The 14,006-nt window shown below is 46.1% G+C and overlaps 1 protein-coding gene across 1 annotated transcript in view; it reads right to left on the bottom strand.

Annotated features, from left to right (window-relative positions):
• Positions 1 to 10,810: 10,810 nt before the first annotated feature.
• LOC141117509 (cathepsin K-like) overlaps positions 10,811 to 14,006 on the bottom strand; it is a 59,898-nt gene continuing 56,702 nt past the window's right edge. The window contains exon 8 of the mRNA XM_073610407.1: positions 10,811 to 11,068. Within this exon, the coding sequence (XP_073466508.1) occupies positions 10,969 to 11,068 (100 nt within the window). The 3' untranslated portion in view covers positions 10,811 to 10,968. The remainder of the gene's footprint in view (positions 11,069 to 14,006) is intronic.

Genomic DNA, 14,006 nt, shown 5'->3' with positions numbered 1-14,006 from the left:
TTTAGTTTCAGCAGAACCCCTCATTTTCCACTTCTTGATTAGAGTTTGAACACTGCTGATAGGCATTCCCAATTCCTTGGATATCTTTTTATATCCCCTTTCTTGTTTTATACAGTTCAGCTACCTTTTCCCGCAGATCCTTTGACAATTCTTTTGCTTTCCTTATGACTCAGAATCTAGAAACTTTAGTGCAGCACTGGATGAAAGATGCAAGGGTCTGTCAGGAGTCCAGAAACTCATTGACCTTTTATACACATACACTATTTACAAGCTAACAGATCACAGGTGAGGATGGTTACCTTTAATAGCCAGTCAAACCCCTTTGTGTCAACTTGTGTGCATGTTAGCAAGCCAAAGTCATTTGGGTAGTTTCTGTTGTGATTATGATTTAAAAAGAGTATACACAGTTGATTGATAATAAATGGCTTCAGCCAAACACTAACCATGAGTGAAAGAAAAGTTTTTGTGTTCTCATTCATGTTCTCTGAAAAACGGCCAAGAAATCATAAATTCTGCCAGGGTATGTAAACTTATGAGCACAAATGTATAAGGATGATCACAAGAATCCAGAGTTACCCTTACAAATGTATTTCCTGTGTCATGATCCAATGTCTTCAGAACTGGCAAAGTCATTGGACTCTCTTGGAATGGATATACTTTAACCTGCATGCTTGTCCTAAGTTAGTCGCTCAGAAACTATTGAAGCCACAACTGGCCAGGCAACTAGCATTTGCAAATGAAGGTTGTGTCAAAAATGACCAGCATGGAGAACACATGTATGTGCTGGTGTATTTCATTGAATCACCCACAAACAGTGAAAAAGGGGAACCTCGCTCCATAATATGTACTTAGGGTAGGGATGAGCCAAACACCCCCCGGTTCGGTTCGCACCAGAACCTGCGAACGGACCGAAAATTCGCACAAACATTAGAACCCCATTGAAGTCTATGGGACTCTAACGTTCGAAATCAAAAGTGCAAATTTTAAAGGCTAATTTGCATGGTATTGTGCTAAAAAGGGTTTGGGGACCCGGGTCCTGCCCCAGGGGACATGTATCAATGCAAAAAAAGTTGTTTTTCCGGGAGCAGTGATTTTAATAATGCTTAAAGTGAAAAAAAAAGTGAAATATTCCTTTAAATGTCGTACCTGGGGGGTGTCTATAGTATGCCTGTATAGTGGCGCGTGTTTCCCATGCTTAGAACAGTCCCTGCACAAAATGACATTTTTAAAGGAATAAAAGTCATTTAAAACTGCTTATGGCTTTAATGTAATGTCGGGTCCCGGTAATAAGGATTAAAATCAGTGAGACAAACGGCATGGGTACCCCCCCCCCCCCCCCAGTCCATTACCAGGCCCTTTGGGTCTTGTATGGATATTAAGGGGAACCCCGCACACAAATTTAAAAAAGGAAAGGCGTGGGGCCCCAGGCCCTCTGAACAGCAGTATACAGGCAGTGCAAACAAGACAGGGACTGTAGGTTTGTTGTTAAGTAGAATCTGTTTGTAATTTTGAACTGGTACATTTTAAAAAAATCTATTTTAAGCTTTTTGGAAAACATAGGCAAGGGTTATCACCCCTGTGACATTTGTTTTGCTGTCTGTGCTCCTCTTCAGAAGATTTCACCTCACTTTCTGTCCCAATGACAAATGTTTTTTAAAAATGTGGGGTTTTTAGTGAAACAAGGATTGGTGATAAAGCATCAGTGGAAAGGAGCAACGTTTTTCCCATATTAACTCTTACAGGAGAGAATTTCTCTTCCTAGGGGTAGATTTCATCTCACTTCCTGTTGTCTGCTTCAATTTGCAAGCAGGAGTCGTTTGTAAGTTGGATGTTTGAAAGTAGGGGCCTGCCCTATATACTCTGCAGAAATTGGCACCTTAGGTGTTGGTGTTGCCACAACACTGTAAGCCCTCACAGGGCCCTGCTGTGAAATATTAGATCAAGAATTGTAATTACATGCCCCTGTTGAACAGGGTCAGAAAAATTGGGCCTTTGGTGATGGTGGTGGTGGTGCTGGTGCCACAACACTGTAAGTCCTCACAGTTACTCTTGGTGGGCGCAGAAACGGGCCCTGCTGTGAAATATTAGATCAAGAATTATAATTACATGTCCCTGTTGAACAGGGGCAGAAAAATTGGGCCTTAGGCACTGGTGCCCCAACACTGCAACCCCTCACAAATACTCTAGTTGGAGTGCAGGAACGAGCCCTGCTGCAAAGTATTGCATCAAAAATTGTAATTACACGCCCCTGTTAAACAGGGGCTGAAAAATTGGGCCTTAGGCATTGGTGCTGGTGCCACAGCACTGCAACCCCTCACAGATACTCTAGTTGGAGCGCACGAACGTGCCCTGCTGCAAAGTATTGCATCAAAAATTGTAATTACACACCCCTGTTAAACAGGGGCTGAAAAATTGGGCCTTAGCCACTGGTGGCGGCACCCAGAACCAAAAATATTCTTACAAGCTATCAGCATGGTCATTGAGGAAGAAGAGGATAGTCACTCAGCATAACAGGATAGTCACTCAGCATCAGCATAGGGAGTCTTGAAGGAATCTGACATTTTAAAAAACTTATTCGGTTACATCAGCATCAGGTGCTTGGTATCTGGTGGTGATCCAAGACTGATTCATTTTTATGAAGGTCAGTTGATCGACCGAGTCGGGGGACAGACGCACCCAGCGATCGGTTACAAAGCCTCCAGTAGCACTAAATGTGCGTTCCGAAAGCACGCTGGATGCAGGACAGGCCAGTAGCTCAATTGCATACTGTGCAAGCTCTGGCCAGTGATCCATCCTCAAGACCCAGTAACCCAGAAGATTTTTGGTGGGAAAGGTGTCCAAGTCAGATCTTGCCCCTAGGTATTCCTGCACCATGTAAAACAGACGCTGGCGATGGTTGCTGGAACCGATCATACCTCGGGGCTGCGGACTAAAAAATTGTCTGAACGCATCGGTCAGATGGCCACCTTCTCCACCGCCCCTTCTTTGACTGACCGAAGCCTCAGCAACACGTTGTCCAGGAACAGGAGTTTGTAACTTCCCAGTCTCTGGGAATGCGTTGCACAGACCTTTCTGCAAGGCCTCCCGAAGATGTTTCATCCTCTGCTCCCTCTGCGACGGCAAGATAAGGTCCGCAACCTTACCCTTGTAACGTGGATCAAGGAGGGTTGCCAGCCAGTAACGATCCCTCTCCTTGATACCACGAATACGAGGATCCTTCCGCAGGCTTTGCAGGATCAGGGAGGCCATGCAGCGTAGGTTTGCTGAGGCATTCGGTCCGGAGTCCTTTGGGTCACTAAGGATGACATTATCCGCAGCCACCTCCTCCCAGCCACGTACAAGTCCATGGGATTCTTGGGACTGTAAATGATCCCTTAAAGACTGCTGCTGATGCTGAGTGCCAGGCTCCACTTCCATGCTGACACAATACTCCTCCTCCTCCTCGTCCTCTTTCTGTGTGATTGGCGGGCATGCAGGAACACTGTCTGGATAAAGGGGACCTTGAGAGCTAAGTAAGTCCTCCTCTTCCTGCCTCTGTTCTGCCTCAAGGGCCCTGTCCATTATTCCATCCAGCGTGTGCTCCAACAGGTGGACAAGGGGGACAGTGTCACTGATGCATGAACTGTCACTGCTCACCATCCTCGTGGCCTCCTCAAATGGTGACAGGACAGTGCATGCATCCCTTATCATGGCCCACTGGCGTGGGGAAAAAAAAAACAAGCTCCCCTGATCCTGTCCTGGTGCCATAGTCGCACAGGTACTCATTGATTGCCCGCTGCTGCAGCATGGCCAAAGTTAAGTTCCACCTGGTGGGCATGTCACAGATTAGGCAGTTCTTGGGCAGGTTAAATTCCTTTTGGAGGTCAGCCAGCCGAGCACTGGCATTATACGACCGGCGGAGATGCACACAGACTTTCCTGGCCTGCCTCAGGACATCCTGTAAGCCCGGGTACCTGCCTAAGAACCGCTGCACCACCAAGTTAAAGTGGAGTTCCACCCAAAAATGGAACTTCCACTTTCTGGATTCCTCCCCCCCTCCGGTGTCACATTTGGCACCTTTCAGGGGGGAGGAGGGAGCAGATACCTGTCTAATACAGGTATTTGCTCCCACTTCCTGGCATAGATCACCGCGGTGATTGCGGTGACCTACACCACTTCCGCCGCCTACCCCGTCCTCCCCGTCCTCCCCCGCTGTATTCTGTGAGACACAGAATACAGCAGGGACCTGAGAGGATGCGCAGCGCGACTCGCGCATGCGCAATAGGGAACCAGGAAGTGAAGCCGCACGGCTTCACTTCCTTATTCCCTTACCGAGGATGGCGGCGGCAGCAGCCTAGAGCCGAAGGACAGATCGGCTTCGGCTGCTGACACCGCGGGCTCCCTGGACAGGTAAGTGTCCATATATTAAAAGTCAGCAGCTGCAGTATTTGTAGCTGCTGGCTTTTAATATTTTTTTTCAGCAAACCTCCACTTTAAGGACGTGAGCCAAACAGGGCACATGGGTCAGTTGTCCCTGTCGGAGGGCGGAGAGGAGGTTGGTGCCATTGTTGAAAACCACCATTCCTGGCTTAAGCTGGCGTGGCATCAACCACCTCTGAACCTGCCCCTGTAGAGCTGATGTCCCCCAAGCACACCAGCTCAAGCACCGCATGGCATCTTTTGGCCTGCGTACTTGAGTAGCCCCTTGAACGCCTACGGAGCACCGCTGGTTCCGAGGACAAAGCACAGGAAGAGGCCATGGAGGAAGAAGAAGAGGAGGGGGTGGAGGAGAGAGGTGTGGCAGAATCACCAGTAGTAGCATTTTGGAGGCGTGGTGGCGGAACAACCTCCAACACTACTGCACCTTGTCCTGCATCCTTCCCAGCTGCCAGCAGAGTCACCCAATGCACTGTGAAACTTAGGTAACGTCCCTGTCCATGCCTGCTGGACCATGAGTCACCTTACCGCTGACCGCCCTGTCCAGCGAGGCCAAGACATTGCCTTCCACATGCCGGTAGAGAGCCGGAATCGCCTTCTGTGAGAAAAAGTGGCGTTTGGGAACCTGCCACTGAGGAACCGCACATTCCACAAACTCACGGAAGGGGGCATAGTCTACCAACTGAAAAGGTAGCAGTTGAAGTGCTAGCAATTTTGCCAAGCTAGCATTCAACCGCTGGGTATGTGGATGGCTGGAAGCGAACTTCTTTCTGTGGTGCAGCAGCTGGGGCAGGGAAATTTGCCTGGTACAATCTGACGTCGGTGTACCGATAGCAGATTGCCCGCTGTGACACACCTAATTCTACACCTTCATTCCTCTCAGTGCAGGTCTCAGAGAGGACTGAACGTATAGGGGGGTTGGAGATCCCAGCTGATTAGGAGCAAGGAGAGATCCTCTATGTTCTTTGGTGTGGGTCTTTTAGGTACGCTTGCCAACGAACTGCATGGCAGGTCAACATATGTCTGGTCAAGCATGTGGTGCCCAAGTGGGAGATGTTTTGGCCACGCGAGATACGCTTGAGACATATGTTGCAAATAGCAGCGGTGCAATCTGATGCACTTGTCTCAAAAAAGGCCCACACCAAAGAACTTTTGGAATAACGCGCAGAGACAGCAGCGCCCTGTACATGCGGAGCTCTGCGGTGTGATGCAGTCAGTGTGCTGCCCTTAAGCTGGCCCCTGGAGGGCATCCTGCCTCGTTGGTGATGTGCCTCCTCCTCCTCTCTCCTGTCAGGCACCCACGTGGAGTCAGTGACCTCATCATCCCCTCCCTCCTCATTACTGGAGCAAACCTGGCAATATGCTGCAGCAGGGGGAACATGACTGCCAGATTGCTGTCCTTCTTGGGCACCCCCTTTGTCTGGGCTCACGTTACTGCCTTCCTCTGGCTGAGTACCATCATCGGAGCCTTCAAAACGCTGGGCATCCTCCTGGAGCATGTACCCAACACTGTGGTCAAACAGTTCGGGGGACTCCTCAGGAGGACATGGTGAGGCTAGGGAAGGAGTGACTGATGCCATTGAGCTGAGGGAAGAGGCTGTGTTGGCAGCTGCTTTGCCAGACAAAGTACCCTGAGCCTGGGTGAGAGAGGATGAGGAGGATGAGGACGGCTTGGTCATCCACTCGACCAAGTCTTCCACATGTTGCGGCTCAACACGGCCAGCTGCCGAAAAAAAGGCCAAGCGTTTTCCACAGCCACGTGCTGATTAGGATGCACCGTGTCCACGACCAGTACTCTTGCCTCTAGACACAGAGCCTGCTTGCCCTCTTTTATTGGCTTGTGACTGTCTGCCTCTCCTTGTTGGCCTTCCAGACATACTAATGGCCTGCAGTGAGATGTAGCTGCACAAAACTGGGATGTATAAATATATATACAGATTATACTGCAGCTAGCAGAATCAACTGCCTGCCTGCAGTATTATTAGTATGAGAACACCTGCACTTGTCTTCAGGTAGCTATACTGTAGGTGCAACTGTGCAGGGTACACAGTACACTAACTGGAAATACTTCAAGAGCCTGCCTGTGCTATTAATAGGATCAGAAGAAGCACACAAGCACTTGGCTTCAGGTAGCTATACTGTAGGTGCAACTGTGCAGGGTACACAGTACATTAACTGGAAATACTTCAAGAGCCTGCCTGTGCTATTAATAGGATCAGAAGAAGCACACAAGCACTTGGCTTCGGGTAGCTATACTGTAGGTGCAACTGTGCAGGGTTACACAGTACACTAACTGGAAATACTGTAAAAACACCTGCCTGCCTGTCAGTATAGTAGGAAGAGAATAACAGGAATGGATCTAGCTAAACTGAATACAGTGTATAAATATATACAACACCTGGGATGTATATATATACACAATACACTGTAAGTGCAGCTAACTGACTCGACCTGCCTACTTAAATCAAATGACAACCTCTCTGTCTATCTAATTCTCTCCGCAGCAACACACTACACAAGGCCGCCATGCAGGCGGCCTTATATAGTGTGGGGCGTGTACTAAACCCCCTGAGCCATAATTGGCCAAAGCCTCCCTGGCTTTGGCCAATTACAGCTCTCTGTGCAGATTGCGCTGTGATTGGCCAAGCATGCCTGTCATAGTGCATGCTTGGCCAATCATAAGCCAGCAATGCACTATGCCGCAGTGAATTATGGGCAGTGACGCGCCACTCGAATTTGGTGCGTACGGCCAATAACGTTCGTAATTCGGCGAACGACCGAACACACGATGTTCGAGTCGAACATGCGTTGGACTCGAACATGAAGCTCATCCCTACTTAGGGGCAGTTTTCACTGTGATGAGACAACCACAGTCCTAAAATGTCTCCTCCTTGCTGGCATGGCCACAGTAGGGTCTTCTTTGGTTGTGAGAGAGCAACTCCATAGGAAAAAGGTTAAGTAGTCTCTTAGTATTCCTTCCCTGTCAACAATGATAGGCTCACTCATCTGCCATGAAACTTCTCCCAGGCATTGTGCCTATGTATTAAAGAATATCTAAATCCAAAACTGGTAAACAGCCCAACTGATGGAGCTCACATGGCAGGCGGACAACTTCTACCAATGGCCCAGGTTACCATTGATCTACACATAGCTTAAAGTGTTCCTAAAACCAAAAATATAATATATTTCAGACTACCAGTCCTTAGATGTGATGGTTGCATTTGTTTTTTATTTTTCATGCCAGGGAATAATTTTAGCACCTATAAAAAATGCATGTTCATTCAATAAAAATGAAAATCTTATCTTCCTTTTCAGCTATCTTCAGTAAAACACCTATTTCCTTGCACCCATCATTCTTGTAAAGAAGATGAATAGAGGAAGATATGTTTGTAAACCAAATCAGAACAGCAGCGTGGATGCCAACCATGACTCCCTCTATAAAGTGAAGTAAGCGAGCCTGGCCAGCTTAAAACAGAGTGTTACTCGCAGGATTATCAGGTGAAAAGAAATAATCTGAGTTGGCCGGCATGCACTGTTCCGAGCCGACAGAGCACAGCTATATTTTTATCAGGCACTCTTTTCTTGTCATGGACAGTTATGGGCAAAGAAAAGTGCCGGTTTTCACAAACCGTCCGTAAATCCACCAATGGTGTGCATCACTAGTTCATTCTCAGGTACTAACTTTCAGGAGCCAGTAGGATGGGCTCCCAATATTAGTACTGTATAGCTAATCACAATGACACATGATCTGGAACCCTTCTATCAGCCTTGGGCATCATGGCCCATCTAAAGCACCGGTGTCTATTGCAGTAAATGGGTTAAAAACCTGACAAGTACATAAAAATATCTGTTGTGTGCTAAAATGCTCTCGGCTCCTAATACTGGTTGTAGACTGACAACACACAGCTTTTTTGTGCACTATTTGGTGTCAGCCCTGCCCAGTGTTGTTTGCTAAATTACTCAATTGCTCCCACTCTCATACAGTGGGGACGGAAAGTATTCAGACCCCCTTAAATTTTTCACTCTTTGTTATATTGCAGCCATTTGCTAAAATCATTTAAGTTCATTTTTTTCCTCATTAATGTATACACAGCACCCCATATTGACAGAAAAACACAGAATTGTTGACATTTTTGCAGATTTATTAAAAAAGAAAAACTGAAATATCACATGGTCCCAAGTATTCAGACCCTGTGCTGTGACACTCATATATTTAACTCAGGTGCTGTCCATTTCTTCTGATCATCCTTGAGATGGTTCTACACCTTCATTTGAGTCCAGCTGTGTTTGATTATACTGATTGGATTTGGTTAGGAAAGCCACACCCCTGTCTATATAAGACCTTACAGCTCACAGTGCATGTCAGAGCAAATGAGAATCGTGAGGTCATAGGAACTGCCTGAAGAGCTCAGAGACAGAATTGTGGCAAGGCACAGATCTGGCCAAGGTTACAAAAAAATTCTGCTGCACTTAGGGTTCCTAAGAGCACAGTGGCCTCCATAATTCTTAAATGGAAGACGTTTGGGACGACCAGAACCCTTCCTAGAGCTGGCTGTCTGGCTAAACTGAGCTATCGGGGGAGAAGAGCCTTGGTGAGAGAGGTAAAGAAGAACCCAAAGATCACTGTGGCTGAGCTCCAGAGATGCAGTCAGGAGATGGGAGAAAGTTGTAGAAAGTCAACCATCACTGCAGCCTTCCACCAGTTGTGGATTTATGGCAGAGTGGCCCGACGGAAGCCTCTTCTCAGTGCAAGACACATGAAAGCTCGCATGGAGTTTGCTAAAAAACACCTGAAGGACTCCAAGATGGTGAGAAATAAGATTCTCTGGTCTGATGAGACCAAGATATAACTTTTTGGCCTTAATTCTAAGCGGTATGTGTGGAGAAAACCAGGCACTACTCATCACCTGTCCAATACAGTCCCAACAGTGAAGCATGGTGGTGGCAGCATCATGCTGTGGGGGTGTTTTTCAGCTGCAGGGACAGGACGACTGGTTGCAATCGAGGGAAAGATGTATACGGCCAAGTACAGGGATATCCTGGATGAAAACCTTCTCCAGAGTGCTCAGGACCTCCGACTGGGCCAAAGGTTTACCTTCCAACAAGACAATGACCCTAAGCACACAGCTAAAATAACAAAGGAGTGGCTTCACAACAACTCTGTGACTGTTCTTGAATGGCCCAGCCAGAGCCCTGACTTAAACCCAATTGAGCATCTCTGGAGAGACCTAAAAATGGCTGTCCACCAACGTTTACCATCCAACCTGACAGAACTGGAGAGGATCTGCAAGGAGGAATGGCAGAGGATCCCCAAATCCAGGTGTGAAAAACTTGTTGCATCTTTCCCAAAAAGACTCATGGCTGTATTAGATCAAAAGGATGCTTCTACTAAATACTGAGCAAAGGGTCTGAATACTTAGGACCATGTGATATTTCAGTTTTTCTTTTTTAATAAATCTGCAAAAATGTCAACAATTCTGTGTTTTTCTGTCAATATGGGGTGGTGTGTGTACATTAATGAGGAAAAAAATTAACTTAAATGAGTTTAGCAAATGGCTGCAATATAACAAAGAGTGAAAAATTGAAGGGGGTCCGAATACTTTCTGTCCCCACTGTATCTCTACAACATAAAGTCTTAGGTGTACCTCACTGGCAGGATTAGAAGGTTTATGTGGTACTTTGCAGGACAGTAAACTGTAAATGTCAATGTACTTATAATTAAAGTGGTTGTAAAAGCTAAAGCATTCTATGCATAAAGGTAAAAAACCTTCTGTGTGCAGCTCCCCCTAATACTTATCTAAGCCCGATCCCAATCCTGCAATGTGCATAATACCTGAGGCTCTCCCAGGTCACTCCCTCCTGATTGGCTGAGATGCAGCAGGAGGAGCCATTGGCTCCCTCTGCTGTCAGTCACAGCTAGTGACGCAGGAGCGGGGGGCATGGCTGAGCCACACTCTCTGTGTCTTATGAGCACAGAGACGGCTCGGAAACGAGCACACGTGGGTGCCCTCACAGCAAGCGGCTTGCTATGGAGGCACTAGGCACGGAGGAGGAGCCCAGATCACTGACAGGGGACCTGAGAAAAGGATCGGGGCTGCTCTGTGAAAAAACACTACACAGAGCAGGTAAGTATAACATGCTTGTTATTTTTTTATTTTATTTTTTTTTATACAAATTTTTCCTTAATCACTTTTAAGTGCTGCAGCACATTTTTTTTTTAAATGAGAGACTTTGTGAGAAAAGGTGCGCTTAGGTACTATTTGTGGGTGTGGCTTAACATCACAATTCCAAAACATCCCAAACCTTTGTAAGAGAAAGCAACAATGATTTCAGTTTCTACCCACCACCTTTATATCTTGTAGGTTGATTTTTCTGAAATAAAGAAGCATTGATATCTTGCAAACACAGCATAGATCATTTTATTGTTGCAATGAAAAGCAGACCAAATACAAAGTACGGAAAGCCAATATAGAAAAGCCGGCACACACGTTTCAGTCCATGTAGAGCCTTACTCATAGCTAGGTACGGAAAGGATATCCAGCATTTCCAGTCTCACACAAGCGGATAGACACAGTGTTCGGCAATTCCACAATGGTTGTCACGATTTCTGGCCATTTTGATGTACCCTTTATCGCCCCATCCTGGGCCCCAGCTGCAAAGAATGTACACAAGTAATATTATAGATTCGGAAATTTGGCACACTGTTTTAACCACTTGCTAACCGCCGCACGCCGATATACGTCGGCACAATGGCAGCGGTGGGCAAATGGGTATACAACAAGTGTTTGGCGCAAAGAATTAAAAGCAAGAATCCAAATCATATACAGTGTTGTACATAAAAGAGCTCTGAATTAGATAAAATATGAAGATGAAAATGGAGTCCGTGATATGACACAGCAAAATGGGTGATGGAAGTAAAATGTATAGTCCACATTCATGGCAGCCTTCCGGTGGGAGTGAAAACCATGATCCCAAAAAGACACTTTAAAACAAGGAGAAACGGAGGTGCCTCTGGGTGCAGACTTTTAAAACAATTTAATAAAAAGGCAACAACAAGATTTGCACTGTTCGCAAATGTGAATGCAAACCTTGTTGTTGCCTTTTTATTAAATTGTTTTAAAAGTCTGCACCCAGAGGCACCTCCGTTTCTCCTTGTTTTACAGTGGCAAATGGGCATACCCGTACGTCCACCTTTAAGAGCCGAGGATAGCAGGCGCGTGCCCGCCGCATACAGCGGGACCGTGCCCGCGGGACCGGTGGACTCGATGTCCGCCGGTGTCCCGCGATCGTGTCACGGAGCCTCAGAACGGGGAAGTGCCTATGTAATAGGAAAGTGAGACTCCGCTTCAAAATGTGGTTAACCCCTTCACTGCCAGTGTCATTTATATGGTAATCAGTGCGTTTTTATAGCACTGATCGCTGTATAAATGACAATGGTCCCAAAATAGTGTCAAAAGTGTTTGATGTGTCCGCTAAAATGTCGCAGTCCCGATAAAAATCGCAGATCGCCGCCATTACTAATAAAAAAAAATTAAAAATAAAAATGCCATAAAACTATCCCCTATTTTGTAGACACTATAACTTTTGCGCAAACCAATCAATATACGCTTATTGCAATTTTTTTACCAAAAATATGTAGAAGAATACATATCGGCCTAAACTGAGGGGAAAAAATATTTTTTTGGGGGGATATTTATTATAGCAAAAAGTAAAAAATAATGCGTTTTTTTTTCAAAATTGTCGCTCTTTTTCTGTTTATAGCGCAAAAAATAAAAACCGCAGAGGTGATCAAATTCCACTAAACAAAAGCTCTATTTGTAGGAAAAAAAGGACGTCAATTTTGTTTGGGTGCAATGTCGCACGACCGCACAATTGTCAGTTAAAACGACGCAGTGCCGTATCGCAAAAAGTGCTCTGGTCAGGAAGGGGGTAAAATCTTCCGGGGCTGAAGCGGTTAATATTCTCCACAGAACTCTAGTAGAATGTTGCTTTTAAAGAAGTGCTATCATTAAATATAAACTTTGGCTGTCCCGAATTACCACTCTGAATTCTAATCCTCCCTTTCAGTAGATATCACGTGACCAAATGCCTATTTACTATTTACAGTAGATATCACGTGACAGGGCAATGTTGGATCTCCAAGCATTGTTTTTTTTAAGGCCATAGTTAGTATTAGAGTAACTGCTGTTATCTTTCCTGTATTTCAGAGAGTAGGGAGAGCAGGATAGTCATGTTTGATGAATGGTCCACTTTAATCACTTGCCTACTGGGCACTTTCACCCCTTTCCTGCCCAGGCCAATTTCCAGCTTTCATCACTGTCACACTTTGAATGACAATTGCTCGGTCATACAACACTGTACACATATGAAATGTTTATCATTTTTTTGAGACAGATACAGTGGAACCTTGGTTTACGAGTAACGTGGTTAACGAGCGTTTTGAAAGACGAGCAACTTTTTTTTAAAATTCTGACTCGGTTTGCGAGTGTTGTCTCGCAAAATGAGCAGAATTCAAGTTAATGGGGTGTGCAGTACCACATTTGGCCAGAGGTGCGGGGGCGCCGGGGACACTCGAAAAGGTTCGGAGCCGCTCAGAAATACTCTAAATCACTCGGAAATACTCAAACACTCGGAAATACTCCATTCCTGAGTGTTTACGAGGCTTTCCGAGTTCAGACGAGCTGTCCCCGAGTATTTCCGAGGCTCTCCGGCACCCCCCCACCTCTGGCCACATGCAGTATTACATGTAATAGAAGTGAATGCGGAACGAATTATCTTAATTTCCATTGACTTCTATGGGGAAACTCGCTTTGACATGCGAGTGCTTTGGATTACAAGCATTCTCCTGGAATGGATTGTGCTCGTAATCCAAGGTTCCACTGTGGAGCTTTCTTTTAGTGCTATTTAATTACCACTGGGTTTTTTATTTGTTGCTAAACAAATGGAAAAACGACTGAAATTTTTGATTTATAAATTAGATATTTTTATTCTTCACTGAGGCTGCACTGATGGGCACTGATGAGGCTGCACTGATATACTGCACTAATGGGCACTGATGAGGCTGCACTAATAGGCACTGACAAGGCTTCACTGATGAGCTGGCACTGATATACTGCACTGCTGGGCACAGATGAGGCTGCAGTGATTGGCATTGATGAGGCTGCGCTGATGGGCACTGATGAGGCTGCACTGATGGGCACTGATGAGGCTGCACTAATGAGGTGGCACTAATGGACACTGATATGCTGCATTGATGGGCACTAATAAGCTGCACTGATGAGGCTACACTGATATACAGCACTAATGGGCACTGATGAGGCTGCACTAATGGGCAATGATGAGGCTGCACTAATGGGCACTGACGAGGCTTCACTGATGAGGTGGCACTGATATGCTGCACTGATGAGGCTGCAGTGATTGGCATTGATGAGGCTGCACTGATAGGCACTGATGAGGCTGCACTGATGGGCACTGATGAGGCTGCACTGATGAGGTGGCACTAATGGACACTGATATGCTGCTTTGATGGGCACTAATAAGCTGCACTGATGAGGCTACACTGATATACTGCACTAATGGGCACTGATGAG

This window comes from Aquarana catesbeiana, linkage group LG13 (genome assembly GCF_042186555.1).
Source record: "Aquarana catesbeiana isolate 2022-GZ linkage group LG13, ASM4218655v1, whole genome shotgun sequence".
Lineage (NCBI taxonomy): Eukaryota > Metazoa > Chordata > Amphibia > Anura > Ranidae > Aquarana > Aquarana catesbeiana.
The sequence above is the reverse complement of the archived record's forward strand: the minus strand, read 5'-3'. Positions and strand labels throughout refer to the sequence as shown.